Source organism: Molossus molossus, unplaced genomic scaffold (assembly GCF_014108415.1).
Source record: "Molossus molossus isolate mMolMol1 unplaced genomic scaffold, mMolMol1.p scaffold_m16_p_1, whole genome shotgun sequence".
Lineage (NCBI taxonomy): Eukaryota > Metazoa > Chordata > Mammalia > Chiroptera > Molossidae > Molossus > Molossus molossus.
Genome location: NW_023425344.1, coordinates 104,188,519 through 104,207,207, shown reverse-complemented (window position 1 = coordinate 104,207,207; position 18,689 = coordinate 104,188,519). Strand labels below are relative to the sequence as shown.

Below are 18,689 nucleotides of genomic sequence, written 5' to 3'. Positions count from 1 at the left end.
TACGTTCCCCAAACCTAACAGAGCAGCAGACAGCAGAAGGCACTAGGTAACACTTGTTGAACAAAAGCTAATTATACCACCCTAGGGCTTTGAGTTTATCAATCTACTATAGATAAGGAACCCTTGGGTGATCATGTAACTTATTGTCCAAACTGAGACACTTTTGAGAGTGAAAGGGAACACTATAAATAATTTCTCTGAGACAACAGTTGTAACCCAGATCTGTTCTGGCAAACTGGGGCATATGGTCATCTCAAGAATAGCTCTAATCAATGGGAGTTCCATGGCTGAATAGGCAGGCTACCAGGTAAATAATAGGGTGAAAGTGTACTGCTCAGTGCATTGTGTGCAGAGCAGGCACTTAATAATTACTGGTTGAGTTTGAATCTGTCTCAGGTTCCCTTTGGAGGCTATGGGCTCCTCAGAGTGGTCCTTGGGTGTTCCTTGGGATGTATATATCTGCCCCCAGCAGCCATGAGGTGTCTGCTTTCCCTCCAGCCCCTGAGGTCTTGAAACCCCTATGCTGGCGTAGTGCTGCCAGCCACCTGCTTGCCTCCCCACCTCCTGATTGCAAGTATTTTAAGATACTTAGTATTCACTATGGTGGTAATCATTTTACAGTATATGAGAGTAGCAAGTCAATACATTGTACACTCTCAACTCAGACAATATTGTATCGATTATATCTCAATGAAGCTAGACAAAAATTAGCATTGGCAGACCCACAGAGTGCAAGCTTGGGGAATCCCAGACATCCAGGTCTTTGCTCAGAAGTATCCTCTGAAAGTTCCCCATCAGTCTCTCCTCCTGATCCTGCTTTATTCTTCATAGCACTTGGCATGGCATGATATTTTGACTACATATTATTTGTTTGTTATCTGCCTCCCTAATTATAATGTAGACTCCACTATAAGGGAAGAGAATTGAGTCTATCTTGCTCTCCATTTCACTACATTTCCCAACTCCTTTCAGTGTATAGAGCAGGCACTCAGTAAATATTTTTTTGAATGAATGAATTCATTAATCAGCTAACCAACAGATGAGACAAAATGTTTTCCTGGGTGAGGAAAGGGCCGTGCCTACTTTGCCCAAAATCTATACCAGAAACCCTCTTTCTCACTTACTTAATTTTTATTTTGTGTGTGTGTGTTTTAAAAAATATGCTTTGTTACCACCCGTGTTGCTCCAGGAGAGGCCTGCAGGGGGCGGAAGGTGCGCTGGGCTCGGTCTGTGTGGTCCCTGAGAAGATGATAATGACTGGGAAGCTGGAAGGAAAGGGGCCAAGTCTGGAGGCCAGCTCCAAGGGCTCCTCAGATATACTTCTGGGAATGGCGTAAGGTCTCATGGCAAGCTGACGCCAAGCCTCCAATAAGATTAAGGAATTCTTGGAAATCTAGCTGCCCATCACAGTTGATGTGCAATTTCTTCATCATGCGGTCAAGGACACTGGGGTCCTTCTGGTTCTTTGTGAAGGCAGACAGTTCTGTATTCATGAAGGTTAGGAACTCAGTCTTGGAGAGTGTGTGGCAGTTACTGTCCTTTCCAGCATACCTTCGGAAAACAGCAGTCGAAGACTCGATGCTCCGTCCAGTCTCTTTAGGGCTGGACATTATTGCCGCGTTGAATGGAGTGAGGAGCAGAGCCGGTGAGCAGGAAGCGGTGCAGCAAGCTCTGGACGTTGCCAGGCTGGCCTGGGCTCCGCTAGGCCCCGCCCACCCCGGCCCCGGCCCGGCCTGTCCCTTACTTAATTTTTAAAGGTTTTTTTATTATTATTTTTTAGAGGAACATAATGGCCTGGTTTTAGGTGTACCTTCTCTGCCAATTTGTATATGGTAAACTCTCTCTTTTTTTATTTCTTTATTGATTTTTAGAGAGAGGAAGGGAGGGGTAGAGATAGAAACATTGATGAGAGAGAACATCGATTACCTGCCTCCTGTATACCCCCACTGGGGATCAGGCCCACAACTTGGGCATGTGCCCTGACCAAAAATCAAACCCGTGACCTCTTGGTGCATGGGTGATGCTCAACCACTGAACCACACCGGCCAGGCTTTTTTTTTTAATTAATTTTTTTTACAGATGTTTCTCCTTTCCCCCCCCTAGACACCCTCCTCCAGATCCTGCCCCTTGTCTGTGTCTATTGGTTATGCATACATGCATATAAGTTCTTTGGTTTATCTCATCCACCACCCACACCTTCCTCCTCTGAAGTTTGTCAATCTGAAGTGTAGTCCTTTCTATGTCTCTGGGTCTATTTTGTTCATCAGCTTATTTTGTTGATTATATTCCACAAATAAGTGAGATCATGTGGTATTTGTCTTTCTCTGATTGGCTTATTTCATTTAGCATAATATTCTACAGGTTCCTCCATGTCATCTCAAAGGATACAAGATCTTTCTTTCTTACAGCTGCATAGTGTTCCATTATGTAAATGTACCACACCTTTTTTATCCACTTATCTATTGATGGACACTTGGGCTGTTTCCAGATCTTAGCGATTGTAAATAGTGCTGCTATGAACATAGGGATACGTAAATTCTTTCTGATTGGTGCTTCAGGCTGCTCAGGATATATTCCTAGAAGTGGGATCACTGGATCAAATGGCAGCTCAATTTTTAATTTTTTTTTTTTTTATCCTCACCCGAGGACACTTTTTCATTCTTTGTTCAGATAGAGCAGGAGGGAGAGAGAGAGGGAGAGAGAAACATCGATGTGAAAGGAACACAACAAGTGGCTGCCACCCGCACGACCAAACAGGGCCGGGGACAAACTGCAACCGAGGTACATGCCCTTAGCGGGAACCGAACCTGGGTCTCTCCGGACCGCAGGCCGACGCTCCAACCGCTGAGCCAAACTGGCCAGGGCCAATTTTTAATTTTTTGAGGAAACACCGTATGTGGTGATCTTTGTGATATTAACAAGGAAGCTGGAAAACTGGTAAATCCTATGGGCCCCCAGCAGAATGCATGCTATACATTAGTCAGAGAGGCTGATTGCTGGATCAACCACCTCTGTGGTTTAGCATAATCACTGTTCATTTCTCAAACACAGTAGAATGTGGATGTTCCTGGCCAGGTGGATCTCCTGGATGGCCCACCTGCAGGCCGATGCTGGGGCCAGGCACCTTCTGTGTAGTCATGGCACCATTCCCCGAGGAGTAGGATGCTCTTCCTGGAGCTTTTGCAGTCAATTGGCCAAACAGGAACGAGAAAGAACATGGAAGATAATTCAGGAGGTCCAGGGGCCAGGACTAAAGGAGGCCCACATCACTGCTGCCCACATGGCATTGGCTGGAATTAGTGCCAGGCCCCCACCAGGCGAGGGGGGATCGGAACACGTAGTCTTCCCGTGTGTGCCGTGGGAGGATGTGACGGTTTGAATACAAAACACTGCTGCTGCCACGATAGGCCCGGATCGTTTGTGCAGCCAGACAAAACAGCAGCTCCCCGCGATATTCCTCTGATGAGAGAGCTTCCCGGCACAATTGAAACAGCTCCATCTTAGAGACAGGTAACCAGGAGCCACTATAAAGAAGTGAGGGGGCCCTGGCCGGTTTGGCTCAGCGGTTAGAGCGTCGGCCTGCGGTACAGAGAGACCCGGGTTCGGTTCCCGCTAAGGGCATGTACCTCGGTTGCAGTTTGTCCCCGGCCCTGGTTGGTCGTGCAGGTGGCAGCCACTCGATGTGACCCTTCACATCGATGTTTCTCTCTCTCTCTCTTCCTCTCTCTCCCTCCCGCTCTATCTGAACAAAAAAATGGAAAAATGTTCGGGTGAGGATAAAAAAAAAAAAAAAAGAAGTGAGGGGTTTCTTCTTCCCTAAGAGTCTATGGCCTACCTAGTCTTGACCCAGGAATAAAATCTCCAGGAAGCCGTCATCCTTGGCTGGCCCTCTGGAAGATGGCAGGAGTGTGATGCCTGAATGATATACAGGCCCTGAGTCCTTGTTGCAGGTCGGATGACCCAGCCAAAGCAACTTCAGTTGTGGCCAGGGAGCCAGCCTGGGCAGCTGCTGAGGTCGCCTGCCTGCTGGGCAGCTTGCTGTGCGGATGCCCATCCTCCCTCCTCCTCTGACTCTCTGGTATCCACCCCATTCCTCACTTTCTACTTGTACTTTCCAGAATGTGTCCCTCCCAGCCAGAAAGCCTTGGAGACTCCCAAGAGGAGTCTAACACTCTAATACTCCTGCCTTTGTTGTCCCCACTTATGCGCCAAGGAATGCAGAGGAGCTGATCTCTTCCTGAAGCTCCTGCTGTGTGCTTCTCCTGCGGGAACTGAGCTCCTAGGAAGGGTTGCTCTGGGCTGGGCAGAGGCTGGGAGGGGCAGGAAGGGGCACTGGGAGCTTTGGCTTCACACTACTGCCTCCTTATTTGTTGGAGATGGATTCCCAGAATAGCAAACAACTAGACACACCCATATTTAAAGGTTAGCACCAAAGCATTCTGGACAAGAAATAAAACTGTAGTTGTGTTCAGATGGCTTGGATCATCTATTCATGCGAATAATGAGGAACTGGCAGGACTCAGACCCCAGGGCTGTGGGACTGTGACCAAACGTCCTGTGCCTGCTCCCTCTCTTGTTTATTTCTAACCCTGTTTAGTTTCTCTCCTCAGCTGAAAGGCTACATTCTCTCCAAATGACTGGAATGGGGGGTGGTCACTGCTCCCTCAGGCATGGGATTGGCAGCTCCCAACAGTGAGCCTTACTGAGGAAAAGGCAGTGTGTGGAAAGTGGTGTGGGGTTGCTGTGGGTGCTGGTGACAGTGGAGCCGGTCCTGGTGGTGGGATGGAAGCAGACGAGGCTGACAGAGCTGAAGCAAAGCGCAAGGCAGGAAGGTGGAACTAGAGGAAGGAGTGGGCTCCAAAGGCGGATCAGATGCGGACTGTGCTTTTAGCCACTGGTGCATTAACCACTGATGCCATTTGCTGCTTTCCTCCGAATCTCATTAAACCTCATTAAGCAACTGGAGACATTTTAGAGGAATCTACGAGAAAGAGAAACAATGGAAACGCTAGGGAAGGTTGATGTGACCTTCCCAGTGCAAAGTGTTTGAAAAGAGTCAGGGTCTAGAGAGTCAGGAAGCTGGAGCTGCTGGGCGGGGTTGCTGACAGAAGATTGATGCCTCTCCACACTCCCCCCTCCTTGCTCCCTTCCCAGTTTATTTCAAAGGAGAAAGTGGAAAACTCTTCAGTCTCCAAGGGGCTACTGTTCTGGCTGTCTTGACCTTTTCTGAGGAGTCTTGGATGAGACAGCATAGGTCCTGGAGCCTGTGTGACAAAGCAAAACAGAAGGGACTTTCCGCTCCTGTTGATATTTGAGGCGCAAGAGTGTTTATTTATATGGGTGTGTGTGTGGATGTTCGTGTGTTAATGCCCATGTACAGAATTACCTTCCTAGAGATTCAGTCCTGCTAATTAGCTGAGCTGTCCTGAATAATTTTTAAAAAGATGCGATTTTAATGAAGTCAAAAGTAATCTTAAAACTCCATTTAAAAGTTAACAATGTTAGGTCAAACAATTTTTGCTTCTACGAAACTCATATTCACATGCACACTCAAAGGATAAAGCTAAATCTCTTCAGATGGCACACATCTTTACCAGCTGAGATACGGTATTGTCTGCAGCTAGCTTTATTCCATAGTTTCTGTTACTTCTGTGTTGTCAAAGAAGAGACCACCAAAGAGGTAGCCATCATGTGAGTCCATGTGATGAAAAGGTTCGCAAAATCAATGAAATTACATTTGTCTCCCAGTATCTTTTAAACCAATAGTTCCATCTTCTTCCCCTTCTAAATTTACTGCTGAGACTAATGAAAAGTTAAAGAATTAACTCCTCTGGCTGTTTTCTCCTCCCTTTTCTCATCAGTGTCTGATGGAGATGCTGTAATTAGCAATGTAATGAGAAGTGAAGGGTAAACAAGAAGACTAATTCCCAGAACATGCAGTTAGGGGTTGAAGACCGGAACAGGAAAACCAGCCTGAGATGAAAATATTCTATATGCCTCACTACAGAGGGTCGTACTTAAAGCTCTATGCACAGGGGTTTCTAGGCAATGCATGAGGACACTGTTGGTGGCATTGCCTTCAGAGGAACAGCTTATACCTCAGTCTGGACACCTGTCGCTTTTCTCTCTGCCATGAAGGTTTGGTTCTCTGTTTATCTGAGACTCAAATCTAGAACTCTCTAATATTGGATATCTATTTCTACACACACCTTTTATTTTTTATTTTCTATTTTTTTTTTATCATCACCCGAGGACACTTTTGCATTTATCTTCAGATAAAGCGGGAGGGAGAGAGAGAGAGAAACATCGATGTGAGAGAGACGCATCGACTGGTTGCCACTCACACGACCCCTACTCGGCCGGGGACAAACTGCAACTGAGGTACGTGCCCCCAGTGAGAACCAAACCTGGGACTCTCTGGTCTGTGGGCCACCACTCCAATTGCTGAGCCAAACTGGCCAGGGCTCTACACACACCTTTTAAAGATAAATAATTGGCAATTAAGCTCGATTGGAAACTTAAAAATACAATAGAGTAGATTTAAAGGCTTCAGAGATAGAAGGCTCTTTGCATATCTAATGCTAGTCCAACACCCTCCTTCTGTTAATGAAGAGAGTGAGGCTGGGAGAGGTCAAGTTGTTCTGAGCCTAGGTTTAAAGGCAGGACTCCTGAGACCCAGCCCCTTGCTTTTTCTGGGGATTCAATGGACAAGGACATTTTTCTGCTGCATCTTTTTTTAAAAAATATTTTTACTTTATTGATTTTAGAGAGAGGAAAGGAGAGAGAGAGATAGAAACATTGATGAGAGAGACAATCGATTGGCTGCCTCCTACATGCCCCCCACTGGGGATCCAGCCCACAACCTGGTCATGTGCTCTGACCGGGAGTTGAACCGGTGACCTCTTGGTGCCTGGGTCAATGCTCAACCACTGAGCCACACCCACCAGGCTTTGCTGCATCTTTAAAACTGTGTAAGAATTGCTCCCCATGACAGTTCCTGAAGTGCTTGTGACTGTTCATTACTTTTTCTCCCTATTCTGGTGTTTAAAGAAGTAACTCCCTTTTCTTAGTCAACTAGAATATTCCAACCTGACACCCCATTTGCAACCACTAAGAAGGAAGGGAGAGGGCCTATTCATGTCCTGCACTCAGAGCACTGCCATTGCCTGCCTCAGTTCTAAGTGGAAATCAGCTAGTCTCAGGCCAGGTCACAGGCTTCACAATGCAGTGTGTGTGTCTTCCATTTTCATTGTGTGTGTGTGTGTGTGTTTTAAATCCTCACCTGAAGATATCTTTCCATTTATCTTCAGAGAGCGTGGAGGGGGCAGGGGGAGAAACATTGATATGATAGAGACACACCGATTGGTTGCCTCCCTCAAGACCCTGACCAGGGTTGGGGACCAAACCGCAACCGAGGTATGTGCCCTTGACCAGAATCGAACCTGAGACTTTGGTCTGCGGGCCGAAGCTCTAATCACTGAGCAACTGGTCAGGGCTCATTGTGTGTTTTAGATAAAGTCCACTTCAAGTGCAACATGTCTAAGCATTTACTTTATGTCCCTTCAATTATTACCTATAATAATATTCTTAGGCTTGCTTGGTTTATGCCGTTGGGGGAAATTAAATTTGCAAGTGGTTCACGTGTCAATTACTGTAATAGCTATTTTTGGTATTGGCGATGAAACAAGTGTTTCAGAAACCACCTTCAGATATAAAAATATTAAAATCCTGTTACAAAGATGATGGAATTAAAAGTAAAGAAATAATCAGGATCACTGGAGCTCTTTTCTCCTATTACCAGTGACGGTAAGGGCTAACCCAATCGCCTAAAACCCATCGGACCACATGTCTCATTTTGAGTAACGTCAGGGAAAGAGTCAGAAAAAGCAGATTTTATTGCTGCAACATCTTTATTTCTAAAGTGCAATTTTTCATATTTCTTAATTGTTTACTTTTTCCTTCCTGACACACAAACGAAATCTAAATTATATTCATACATTAACAGACCCTCTCACTATTCTGTAAATGAGACTTCTAGTGTGAAATCATTCATGTAAACTGTATTTTTTTTTTTTGTCTTTCAGAACAAGGAAAAAGCAATCTGCATGTAACATCATTAGAAGATGCAGAATGTCGCAGAACCAAGGAACGCCTTTCTAATGGGAGTAGTCGAGTTTCAGTCTCCAAGGCTTCCCGGAGTATCCCAAGGAGACACACCTTAGGTGGGCCTCGAAGTTCCAAAGAAATACTGGGAATGCAAACATCTGAGATGGATAGGAAGAGAGAAGCTTTCCTGGAACATCTAAAGCAGAAATATCCCCATCATGCCACAGCAATCATGGGCCACCAGGAGAGGTTGAGAGACCAGGTATGGGTGTGCTACCATTTCACTCTGCAAAGCTCATTCTTTAACGAACATGAATGCAAAGTGACCTTTGGTTTAAAAGGGAAACAGTAGTTGAGTGGACTGTGCCCACCACTGAGTTGTACCAGATCTCAAGAAGAGGGATCCAGAGACTGGGCAGTTCCCCCAAACGAGGGTCAACCACAAATACATCTGAAGTGCAGGCAATGAAGGGTATTACTTGGCTGAGCAAAGCATAGGGTCAACTGCTGTGCACCCCGTTGGCACTGAGTGCTTGGCACAGCGAATGAATGAACAGATAAATACATTTTCCAGGTAAAACAGCATAGAGGGATACACTTGTGATGAACCCCTTTTCCTTGAGAAGCTAACATTAGGGTTTTGTTTCTGCTCACTTTTTTTTCTTTTTATTCACACACATTTTCTGTTCAAATGCTTGGCTTTCTGCTGTCTTCAGCTACCTGTTTTCTCAGGTTATCTTGACAGCCAGACAGATATCACCCACCTGTGGCTCGGGGTGTTTTTGTCTCTTGGCTGTGTGCAATTACTTTCTAGCCAGCAGGAGCTGGGAGGCCTCCTCTGCCGACCTCCCAGGCATGTTATCAGATTGACCTTTCAGGATGGGGAACACAGCTGAAGACGCAGAGCACTCAGTGATTTGGGTGGTCAGGGAGGAGGGCAGACTGTTACTGATGTCAACACTCCAAGTAGAGAGGCAAGTCGGCTATCTTGCCAGTTAGTTACAAAAGTGATGTCTAACTAACTCAGCTTTTGAGCAGCCACAAGGGTGGACATTATCATTAGCTGAATAATTTAAACCTCAATTTATCCTCAATTTCATTTTTTCCCTTAAATTCAACCTTCTGTTCTATGAAATCTTTATCAGAGTGCTAAAGCTGTGACATGCACCTGAGGGGCTGCGTGTTTGCGTTTCGTTCACATTGCCAAGGGCAGTAGACGTAGAGAGAAAGAAGCAGGAGTCCTGCTGATGCAGAGATGTGCGCACTACTTCTTTGGTAATTACGTAAAGGGAGGCTGTCACCTCCGAGCTCATACGGGTTGGGATCCAGACCACTGCAATAAATCGAGTCATAATCTTTTTGCTGATAAAGGGTCTTGTCTTCCATTTGTTATCAGCACATCTGTCAAGAGCAATAAAGTGAAGCACAGCGAGACGAGGTGTGTCTGCCTATGGAAAATACCCGTTTTGTATTTTTAAATTGTATTTATTTCTTTTTTACTTTTCCTGGTTTTATTGAGATATAATTGACATACAACAAAAACACTCCTGTTTTCTATTGACCATAGAATCACAGTCCATTTAAGTAATGGAATCGGCACCTGTCCCTGTGTCACTTTTTGTGAGACACCATATTTTATACAAGCAGTTCAGTGAGGAGACTCAAGCTCAGAGAACTTTCGATTACACTATTTGCTCAGGAAAAGTTGAAATTTGAATCCAGATAAGTCTGAGCTGAGAATCCTTGTTTATTCCACTATTTTGTACGTTGAAGATCATTGACTAGAGAAAAGCTAATATGGTCTGTACATGGGATGTAAGGGTCATGGTGTGAGGGTATGCGTGCACACATGCGTGTCTGGGGACCAGTCAGGGTGAAGCAGGCTAGAAAACTGATGATGTGTTGAGTGAGGAGGGATAATATTTTTTAAAGTTAAAATATATTAACTTTGCCATAAAATATAGAAGTTGGTCTGTCAAAAATGGTGTGTTTTCCATGTCAAAAATATTCCAGTTATCATTACTGTTATTATTTGTGACGTCATGATTATTACTACTACTATGATGATGGTGGTTTTAGTTAAAACAATTACATGGGGAACCTAAAAGAAACTAGAAGCTTGTACAGGGCCCATTATGTCAGATGACAGGGAATAATGAATGTAGGTTGGTGGCCTCAAGCTCTGCTGTCTTATTACATGCATCTCTGCCCTAGGTGTAGTCCAGCCATGGCTGGTCAGCTGTACCTTTGCTGGGAATTCAGGGTGAAGTTTTGTGTATTCCAAGCTGACCATCCAAAAGGGGAAAGATTTGAATGCCTTGATCTGTGTATACATTTTTTATTCCCCTGCTTTGTTGCAAATGAATCCTAATCAACACTGTAGACATCAGAGATACACTCAGGCAATGGTGTATTATAATTCTTTTTTTTTCCTTTATTGATTTTAGAGAGAGAGGAAGTGAGAGGGAGAGAAAGATAGAAACATCAATGAGAGAGAACATCGATTGGCCACCTTCTGCATGCCCCCCACTGGGCACGTGTCCTGACCAGGAATTGAACCGGCGACCTCTTGGTGCATGGGTCGATGCTCAGCCACTGAGCCACACGGCCGATAATTCTTATTAACAACACTTTATCTAACGCCTTTTCCATTCTTTTTCTCTTGCCACCCATTTGCTTCCCCATTCCTTCCCTCTTCTCCCTGACACCCTTTGTTTCTCCCTGGCCTTCTAACAATAGGTTACTCCAGGCTTCCTTTGCAGGAAGGTACATGACCAGCCATAAGGAAGAATTCAGATAGCACAAGTCTGGTGCACTTCTCCAGATTCTAAACACCGTGTTCTCTTCTGGAGGCTGTTTTCCTGGCAGCCACCTAGACACGTGCCTTAGCGAGAAGGGTGCCATTGAGGGAGATCAAGAATAAGATGTTGAAAATGCTGTATCTAGCACCCTACACAAAATATTTTTTTTTAATTTTATTGCATTTATTATCACAGTGACATTGGTTAATAAAATTATATAGGTTTCAAGTGTACAATTCTATAATGAATCATCTGTATATTGTATTGTGTGTTCACTACCCAAAATCAAGTTTCCATCCATCATTATTTATCCCCATTCGACTCCCTTCTCCTCTCTTTGTTATCAGTGGGGTGCCCTTTGTGTCCCCACCTGTTGCCCTGGAAGTGGAATTCTTGTGATGTTGCAAGGAGAACAATTTTCTGAGACTCGCACGGAAGGATGAGTGATATTTATTTCTGTGAAATTAAACCCATGGGTTTCTAAGGTCCCATTTCCTCCATCCCGCCATAAAAAAAAGTGCAATCTTGTTCCCAGCAGTGCTAGGATTAAAGCCACTGCCCAGAGTTTCCTCCCCCTGTTAAAGCACAGCCCAGTCCAGCATCTGGCAGGTTTAGCTTGTGTTCCCAGCTGCAGTCCATTGTGTGTGGCTGCTTAAGGCCCACAGCAGGCTGGTGTGGGTCACCCAGCAAGAGAATGCAAGAGAGCAGGAGCATGAGGGAGGGAGGGAGAGAGAAAGAAAGAGAGAGAGAACTCTCCTCTCAGGGTTATAACTAGGAGTTTAACCAACCAAACCTTCAGGAATTTACATGCCTGCAGTGGCTCCACCCCTCTGGCCAGTTATCTTTTTCCCAGGTTAGATTGACAGGCAAGCACCTTCCCTACATCACCTAACTTCACAGTGCATGTGCCCTTCTTCTGCTTTGTCAGACCCCTTCTCCCATTGATTTGCAGAGAATAGATCAGTGGTTCTCTGGGGCTCATGAAGTTCCAGCTTCCTGATGAAGCTGCCCAGATGACCATGCTTATAATGTCTGTTCTTCCCTTTGCTCTATTCCTATTAGTAATATTAATAATGGGCTAATATGACAATAACACCCCCTTCCACTTTCCCTCTGGTAATCACCAGGTTGTTGTCTGTGTCTGTGAGTTTTTTTGCTTAATCCCTTCACCTTTTTCAACCATTACACAGAATATTTTGATACTAAGGGAATCTAGGTTCTAATTCCTTGGTATTATACATAAGGATAATTAGAGCACAACTTATATTTTGAAATTTGAATTTAAACACTGGAAGATTCGTGGTTGAAAACTTATATTCGAGTCTTTGAAATTCAGTCAATCAAGAATTTCCTAAGGTCTAAATTATTGGAAAGCAGACAGGTTTCCTTCCACTGTCTTAAAAAAAAGTAGATGACCATTATTGCATTATAACACTTATCTGCAAAATAGTAGCTGTCATTAATTCTGACTCCCCCAACATTCACACAGGGCAACAGACTGATGATCTGTCACCTGGCCTAAGGCCTTGGAGTCAGTCAGGAGGGAGTTGGGAATCCAGCCCCTATTCATGTGCTAATTGTGTAATTTGTAGCTAATGACTTGAAATCTCCTTTGTCTCAGTTCCCTCATTTGTCAAAAGACAATAATAACTATATCAGAGTACTGAGGAAGAAAATGATGGATCCTCTTACTGTTACAATGGCAGCTCTTAGCATTACCATAGTATGGTGTCCAGAAGAGTCTCAGGCTCTATTGTCAAATTACTATTTAAATTCATTTTCCTTTTTTATTAACATATTTTAGTTACCTGAATACGTTTATTTTTCCTACTCACGGAACAAAATTGTATTATATTTCTGAAACTTACTTGTGTTTTTTATTTGTCATGAAATGCTTAACATTTGTATTTCTTTTATTTATTCTATATATGTTTATTTGGCACCTACAATAATAAAGACATTGTGAGGGATACAAACAATGAGGCATGGCCCCTGCCTTCAAATCAGTAAAAGAAATATGACATTCCTGTACTCAGACTAATCTGTCAAGGTCGAGCCCAATGTCACACCTTGTGAGCTTCTCATAACATCTTGCAGTACCTATTCTGTGGCCTTTCATCGTGCCTTTATTGTACACTTCTTTATGTTTCTTTCTTTCATCTAGTATTATGGTTTTAGAGGACCAAAACTTTGTCTTAATCATTTTTGTAAACACAGCAATTAAGGGAGTACACAACCTAAACTAGGCGTGATTAATTTTTATTGTTGCATGAATGAGCCAATATTTTTAATACAGTTAGACAGTGATAGATGACGTTTGAGTGGTATAGATGGAGGGGGTGGGCATCCAAGAATTGAGATTGGTTGCAGTTTGGGCAATCCGAAGAGATTGAGGCTAAGAAGCTAAGAAAGGCTGAATGATTTCCCTCACGTCAAGAAGCCATCATTTGAACCAAGGTCAGAATTTCTAGTCTGTGGTCTTTCCATTTGTTATTGACCTTGGTGTTTGCTCCACTCACCTTAAATTTTTCTAAAGTTTTGGAAACAGATTATGTAGATCACAGTATGTCATGTAACAGAGACATGTCACTTGTCATTTCTTTTTTTTAAATTATCCTATGGTTTCCTTTTCTTAAAAAATTTTTTTTTTATTTTAGAGAGAGAGGAAGGGAGAGAGAGATAGAAACATCAATGAGAGCAAACATCTATTGCCTGCCTCCTGCATCCCCCCACTGGAGGTTTGGCCCACAACCTATGCATGTGCCCTGACGGAGAATCAAACTGATGACCTCTTGATGCATGGGTCAATGTGCAACCACTGACTGAGCCACACCAGCTGGGCCACTTGTCATTTCTTTAAAAAGATAAATCTTATTTAGTTGCAGAGCACCTGAGTGAGCCATAGAAAATAGTTTCCTGCACACATTTTACATTGAAAGTTACTTTTCTGAAATAGCTCTGGGTTCAGAAAGGTCTGTAGATCAGCAGTCTCTCACAGTCATGGGCACTGTGTAAATATACAGTTTGTAAATGCCCTGACCAGGAATTGAACCTGCAGCCGTTCCGGTGTATGGGACATGGTCCAGCAGCTGAGTCACCCGGCCAGGGCGGAAATGCTCTCCTTTCATTTCTTCACTAATAACAAACAGGGTGTCCAGCTGGCTTCTCTCCTACATGAACAAGCTTCTCTTTTCTAGATTCAGAAACCCTTCTGAAAATAATTTTTCAATCTTTATTCTTAGTTACACAGTACTTCTATTGCACTAAGTAGGTATATAGTACCTGCTTTGTAGGTACAATTTGTTTATGTGTATTCTTGTATCTAATGCGGTTAAGTCTTAGGAGGAAAGAATAATGCATTTTATCTTAAAAGTCTGATGTGTTCTTTTATTTCCTTTAACTTGAATGTCGTGAAGGGCTGAAGTAAGGAGATAAGCCGTGAACAGTAAGACTGTCTGAAATGCTGTCGCCAAGGCCGGGGGCTTCTCATCCAGCTCCGGTCCTCCGGCCGTGCTGCCCTCTGGGGGCCTGGCAGGCCCCTCTTGGTGTCTGTGTGGACAGAGTACCCGGGCTCTTTTTTCTGTGCCTGATAGTTTGGCACCACTCACCTTTGTCTACCATATCGTTATGTAACGGCGTCTTTATGACTCTTTTTTGATGAATTTAATTGGATCACAATAGAATTCCTACCACTCTGGAGTACTCCTCATGCTGTGGATCTCAGGGTATCAGTCTGTATTTTGAGGAATAGATGTAGTTCCTCCAACATGTATGAAAAATTACAAATCAATCAGGTTTTTGTCTATCACCTTGGTCTTAACCCTGGTCAACCTATATATATATATATGAAATTCACAAACATCCATCTATATGCATGAATATATGTATCCACGAAACCTGGAAGGTGAGGTTAATAGAACTAAGGATCCACTAGGAGCATAGTCCATTCAGCTAGCGGAAGACTTCGGCCATGTGAAGGTCTGGGTGCAAGGCTAGTGTTGTAGAAGGGGTAGGTTTAAAGAAAATGCATACATAAATGAAAAGTGTATGAGCTATATTAAAGGAAATAGATTCAACTAGGAATTTTCTCTATAGAGCTACTGATATATTCTAATCCAAAGGGGAAAATGGTGGGAGAAGAGCCATGTTTAGTAGCTGAAACCATTTAGCTGTTTGAAGTAATGATCGAATATGGTTTTATAGACCAATTTTTTACCTAAACCTGCAAGGAGAAGGAAACGTCTGGGCAATTAAGAAATCGAACACAATGTATGCAGAACAAATAACAATAGGAAGAGGGAAGAAACACCCTAGACAGGCTGCCATGAATGTGGGGAATGTTAAATAAATACTTATCCTTCCTTTAGCACGATTTTCTCAGCTACAGTTTATAATGATGAAAAAGTGGAGACAGCTACAGGGAGAACATATCATTGGCATCAGCTAAGTGGCGGCACTGTTGCTCTTGACACAGTGTTCCCTTGTCCCAACAGCCCTGTGGGGTAGGCACTGGTATTAACTCCTCTTAACAAAATGGGAAACAGCACAGAGCATGTAGGTCTTGTCGTTACCTGGCTGTGGGGACCTTGCTCTCAACCTACAGATTATACCGTTTCTCTAATGAGTGACAGAATCGAAAGGCATTCTGAAATGTTGAGGAAACAGAGAAGGAACAGAATGGGGGACCAGTTTGCCCAGTGTCAGTAAGTGTAAAATTTAGTGGTGACCCTGGAATGGCTGAAGTGCCAGCCCCCTAATTATGCTGGCCTTCAGTATTTCGGGGAAGAAAAGGACCAAGGCCCGGGGCGCTACAGAAGCAGAGGTGTGAATAGCGATGAGTCTCTAAGAAGGTAACAATTGAGAACCTGTTGTTCTTGCCAGAGCAACACCTCCAAAAGAAGGACTATGGTGTCATAATAGTTACAAGTTGTATTTAGAAACTTGATATTCGTGTATATGTGAGTGAGTGTTTAATGAACTACTAGAGACCTATGGATAAGAATATGATGGAGCCCTGGCTAGTTTGGCCCAGTGGTTGGAGCGTTGGCCTGCGGACCAGAGAGTCCTGGGTTCGGTTCCCACTAGGGGCATGTACAAAATAAAAGAATATGATGTGATTGAAAGAATCAGTATAAAAAATGTCTTCAGAAATCCCGAATAATTTTGGTATGTCTAAGGGCAATCAGAATGTCATCAGAAACAATAACCATCTAAATTTGGGTATGATGAGAAATAATAGTAAAATAATAAGCAGAAGCAGCAGTCTAATGCTTAACAGATGCTGCTGCTCAAGAAACCAGATGAAGGACTTAGCTTGGAAATGTTTCCCAGAGGACTGATATTTTGAAATGCAACTTTAAGAGTGTTAGAAGTGCATTTTAGAAGATTTGGAATGTTACATAATAGGACATATTGTGCTAGGGACTCAGCAATCAATACGACTAAATTCAAGGGGTTGCGATTTTACTTGCAAAATTGACTTCAAGTTGACATTAATCATACAAGACAGAGAAAAAGAGAAGAATCCTAAATGGAGATCATTCATAACACATGGCTCTTGATCCATGTTTAATTGGGTGCCACCAACCACTGTGACAGCTTTCATTTTAATTAGTGTCGTGGAAGAGCAACACAACACATTTTGAGAACAGTGCTATATTAAGAAGAGCTTTGCAAAAAATCAAAATAAGATTCTCCTGAAAACCTGCTGAGGGGTGTGCCTGGGGGTCTGGGAAAGCAAAGGGGAGTCAGGAACCGAAGGAAGCTATGCAGAGGCAGGAGGCACCTGGAAAGTGGTAATCAGCAAAGCCTAGAGAAAATTATCACCAAATGAGATGGAATCCAAAAAAGACCAGTGTGATTCAGTCCAGCACACTGATGCAGAACTCAAATTACAAACGTCTAAATTGTCCTTCCTCTCCTAACTCATCAAGCTCACTTCTTTGCTCTTATTCATCCTTTCTTCTGCAGGTGTTTTCTTGTAGTAACTCAATCAAATGGTTATTTATCAGGGATCTACACTATGAACTCGACATTGGACAGAGTACAAAATACCCACCCTGCCAAGGATACCTGCTTTTAGTGGGAAGAGTAGTAACTTTGGGGTTCGATGTAACTGAATTTATCTATCCTAGGACTCTCAGCTGTGTGATTATAGACAAGTCAGTCCATTTCTCGGGCTTTTTCTTAACTGTAGAAATGAGACAGACTGTACTGTCATTCTGAGGATTAGATGCAGTATATATCCACTGTAATAGATATTGAATGCATGCTACAACGTCTCATTAAGGGGAAGACATTCTAAATTGAGATGATCTAGACCAGAAATTTGTAAAAGTATGCTCTGCAGAATCCCAGATTCCCAGACTGAATGGCTGTTTGGAGACTAGGGAGAAAGTTTCTAATTTGGGGACATTCTTGGTTAACCCAAGTTAAATGAATTTCTATATTGCAGGACTGGTCAGGTTTTTTTTTTATCCTCACCCAAGGACATTTTTACATTTATCTTCAGATAGAGTAGGAGGGAGAGAGGGAGAAAGAGAAAGAGAGAGAGATATTGATGGGAGAGAGATACATCGACTGGTTGCCACCTGCACGACCCCAACCAGGGCCAGGGATGAACCACAACCAAGGTACGTGCCCTTCGTGGGAATCGAACCTGGGACTCTCTGGTCCATGGGCCGACACTCCAACTGCTGAGCCAAACCGACTAGTGTTGGTCAGGTCTTTTAATATGCCAAAAGGCATTGTAAATCTCAGGTGGAGATTTGGGAGTAGGTGAATTCAGAATGAAATATGCAGTGTTCCCCACATCTGTTTGGACACAGAATATTATTTGTGGGACGCTTAGGAAGTGGTAGTATGCACTCTAATGGCTTGGAGCTCCAAGCCGTGGGAGAGCCGCAAGGGAAGATTCCACCCAGGAGATCAGAGTTTGAATGGATTCTCTTCAAAAGATAGGACACTTGTTCTAATCATCTCTGTTTCCTCAGTGCCTGGTACATAGTAGGCGCTCAACGAATATCTATGACAGACATCGGCAGGTTGTGATTTGGATAAACAGTATGAGAGCATGGAAGCATTCGGGGGGAGAAGGGAGGACAGCAGAGACAACGATGAGACCCAGCTGGAGGTGGCTGCCTGTGGATGAACAGGGAGGCCAGTCTAAGGGAAGCAGAGTGTCATTTGGAGAAGTGAGAAGTCGGATTCAAGTAGAGGGAAGCCTCGTTGTGCTGGATCTTGAAAGTCGAGCAGAAAGCCTGGACTGACAAGCACAGGGCACTTGGGTATGAAAGTGGAATTACATAGGAATAACTTGGTGACCAGCTGCTGAAGGATGAAGGTCCAAAAGACTGCAGCAGGGGTGGCAGAAAAGGCCAGAACACCTAACTGGGTACCCCAGGATCTGGGTTCTGGTTCTCACTCTGCTCCCACCTCTGCTAGGACCTTGAGCAAATCACTAAACTCTGAGTCATGTGTCCACATTGTGTGGGACTACCAAAGAACTAGAGGGCCACCACTGAAGTACCATTAGCCAGCACTATGAGAGGAATGGGTGGAAAAGGACACCACAGTGTTAATTACCTCGGGGCATCTGCGGATGGAGATGACATTTTGGGGGAAAGATGTGGTCTGGAGATCACTGGATTTTTCTTTTTTAAAAACAATTATTTATTTTTTATTTTTGACAGTATTGCAGATGTTCCCCATTTCTTCCCACCTTCCACCTCCTTCCACCCAGCCCCCAACCCCACCCGAGGCCTTTACCGCACTATTGTCTGT

At 43.7% G+C, this 18,689-nt stretch overlaps 1 protein-coding gene across 2 annotated transcripts in view; it reads left to right on the top strand.

The window, feature by feature from the left end:
• Positions 1-18,689, top strand: part of KIAA1217 (KIAA1217 ortholog) — a 307,954-nt gene that overhangs the window by 3,216 nt on the left and 286,049 nt on the right. For both annotated transcript variants that reach the window (XM_036275689.1, XM_036275652.1), the window contains exon 2: positions 8,085-8,368. In XM_036275689.1, the coding sequence (XP_036131582.1) occupies positions 8,085-8,368 (284 nt within the window). The remainder of the gene's footprint in view (positions 1-8,084; positions 8,369-18,689) is intronic.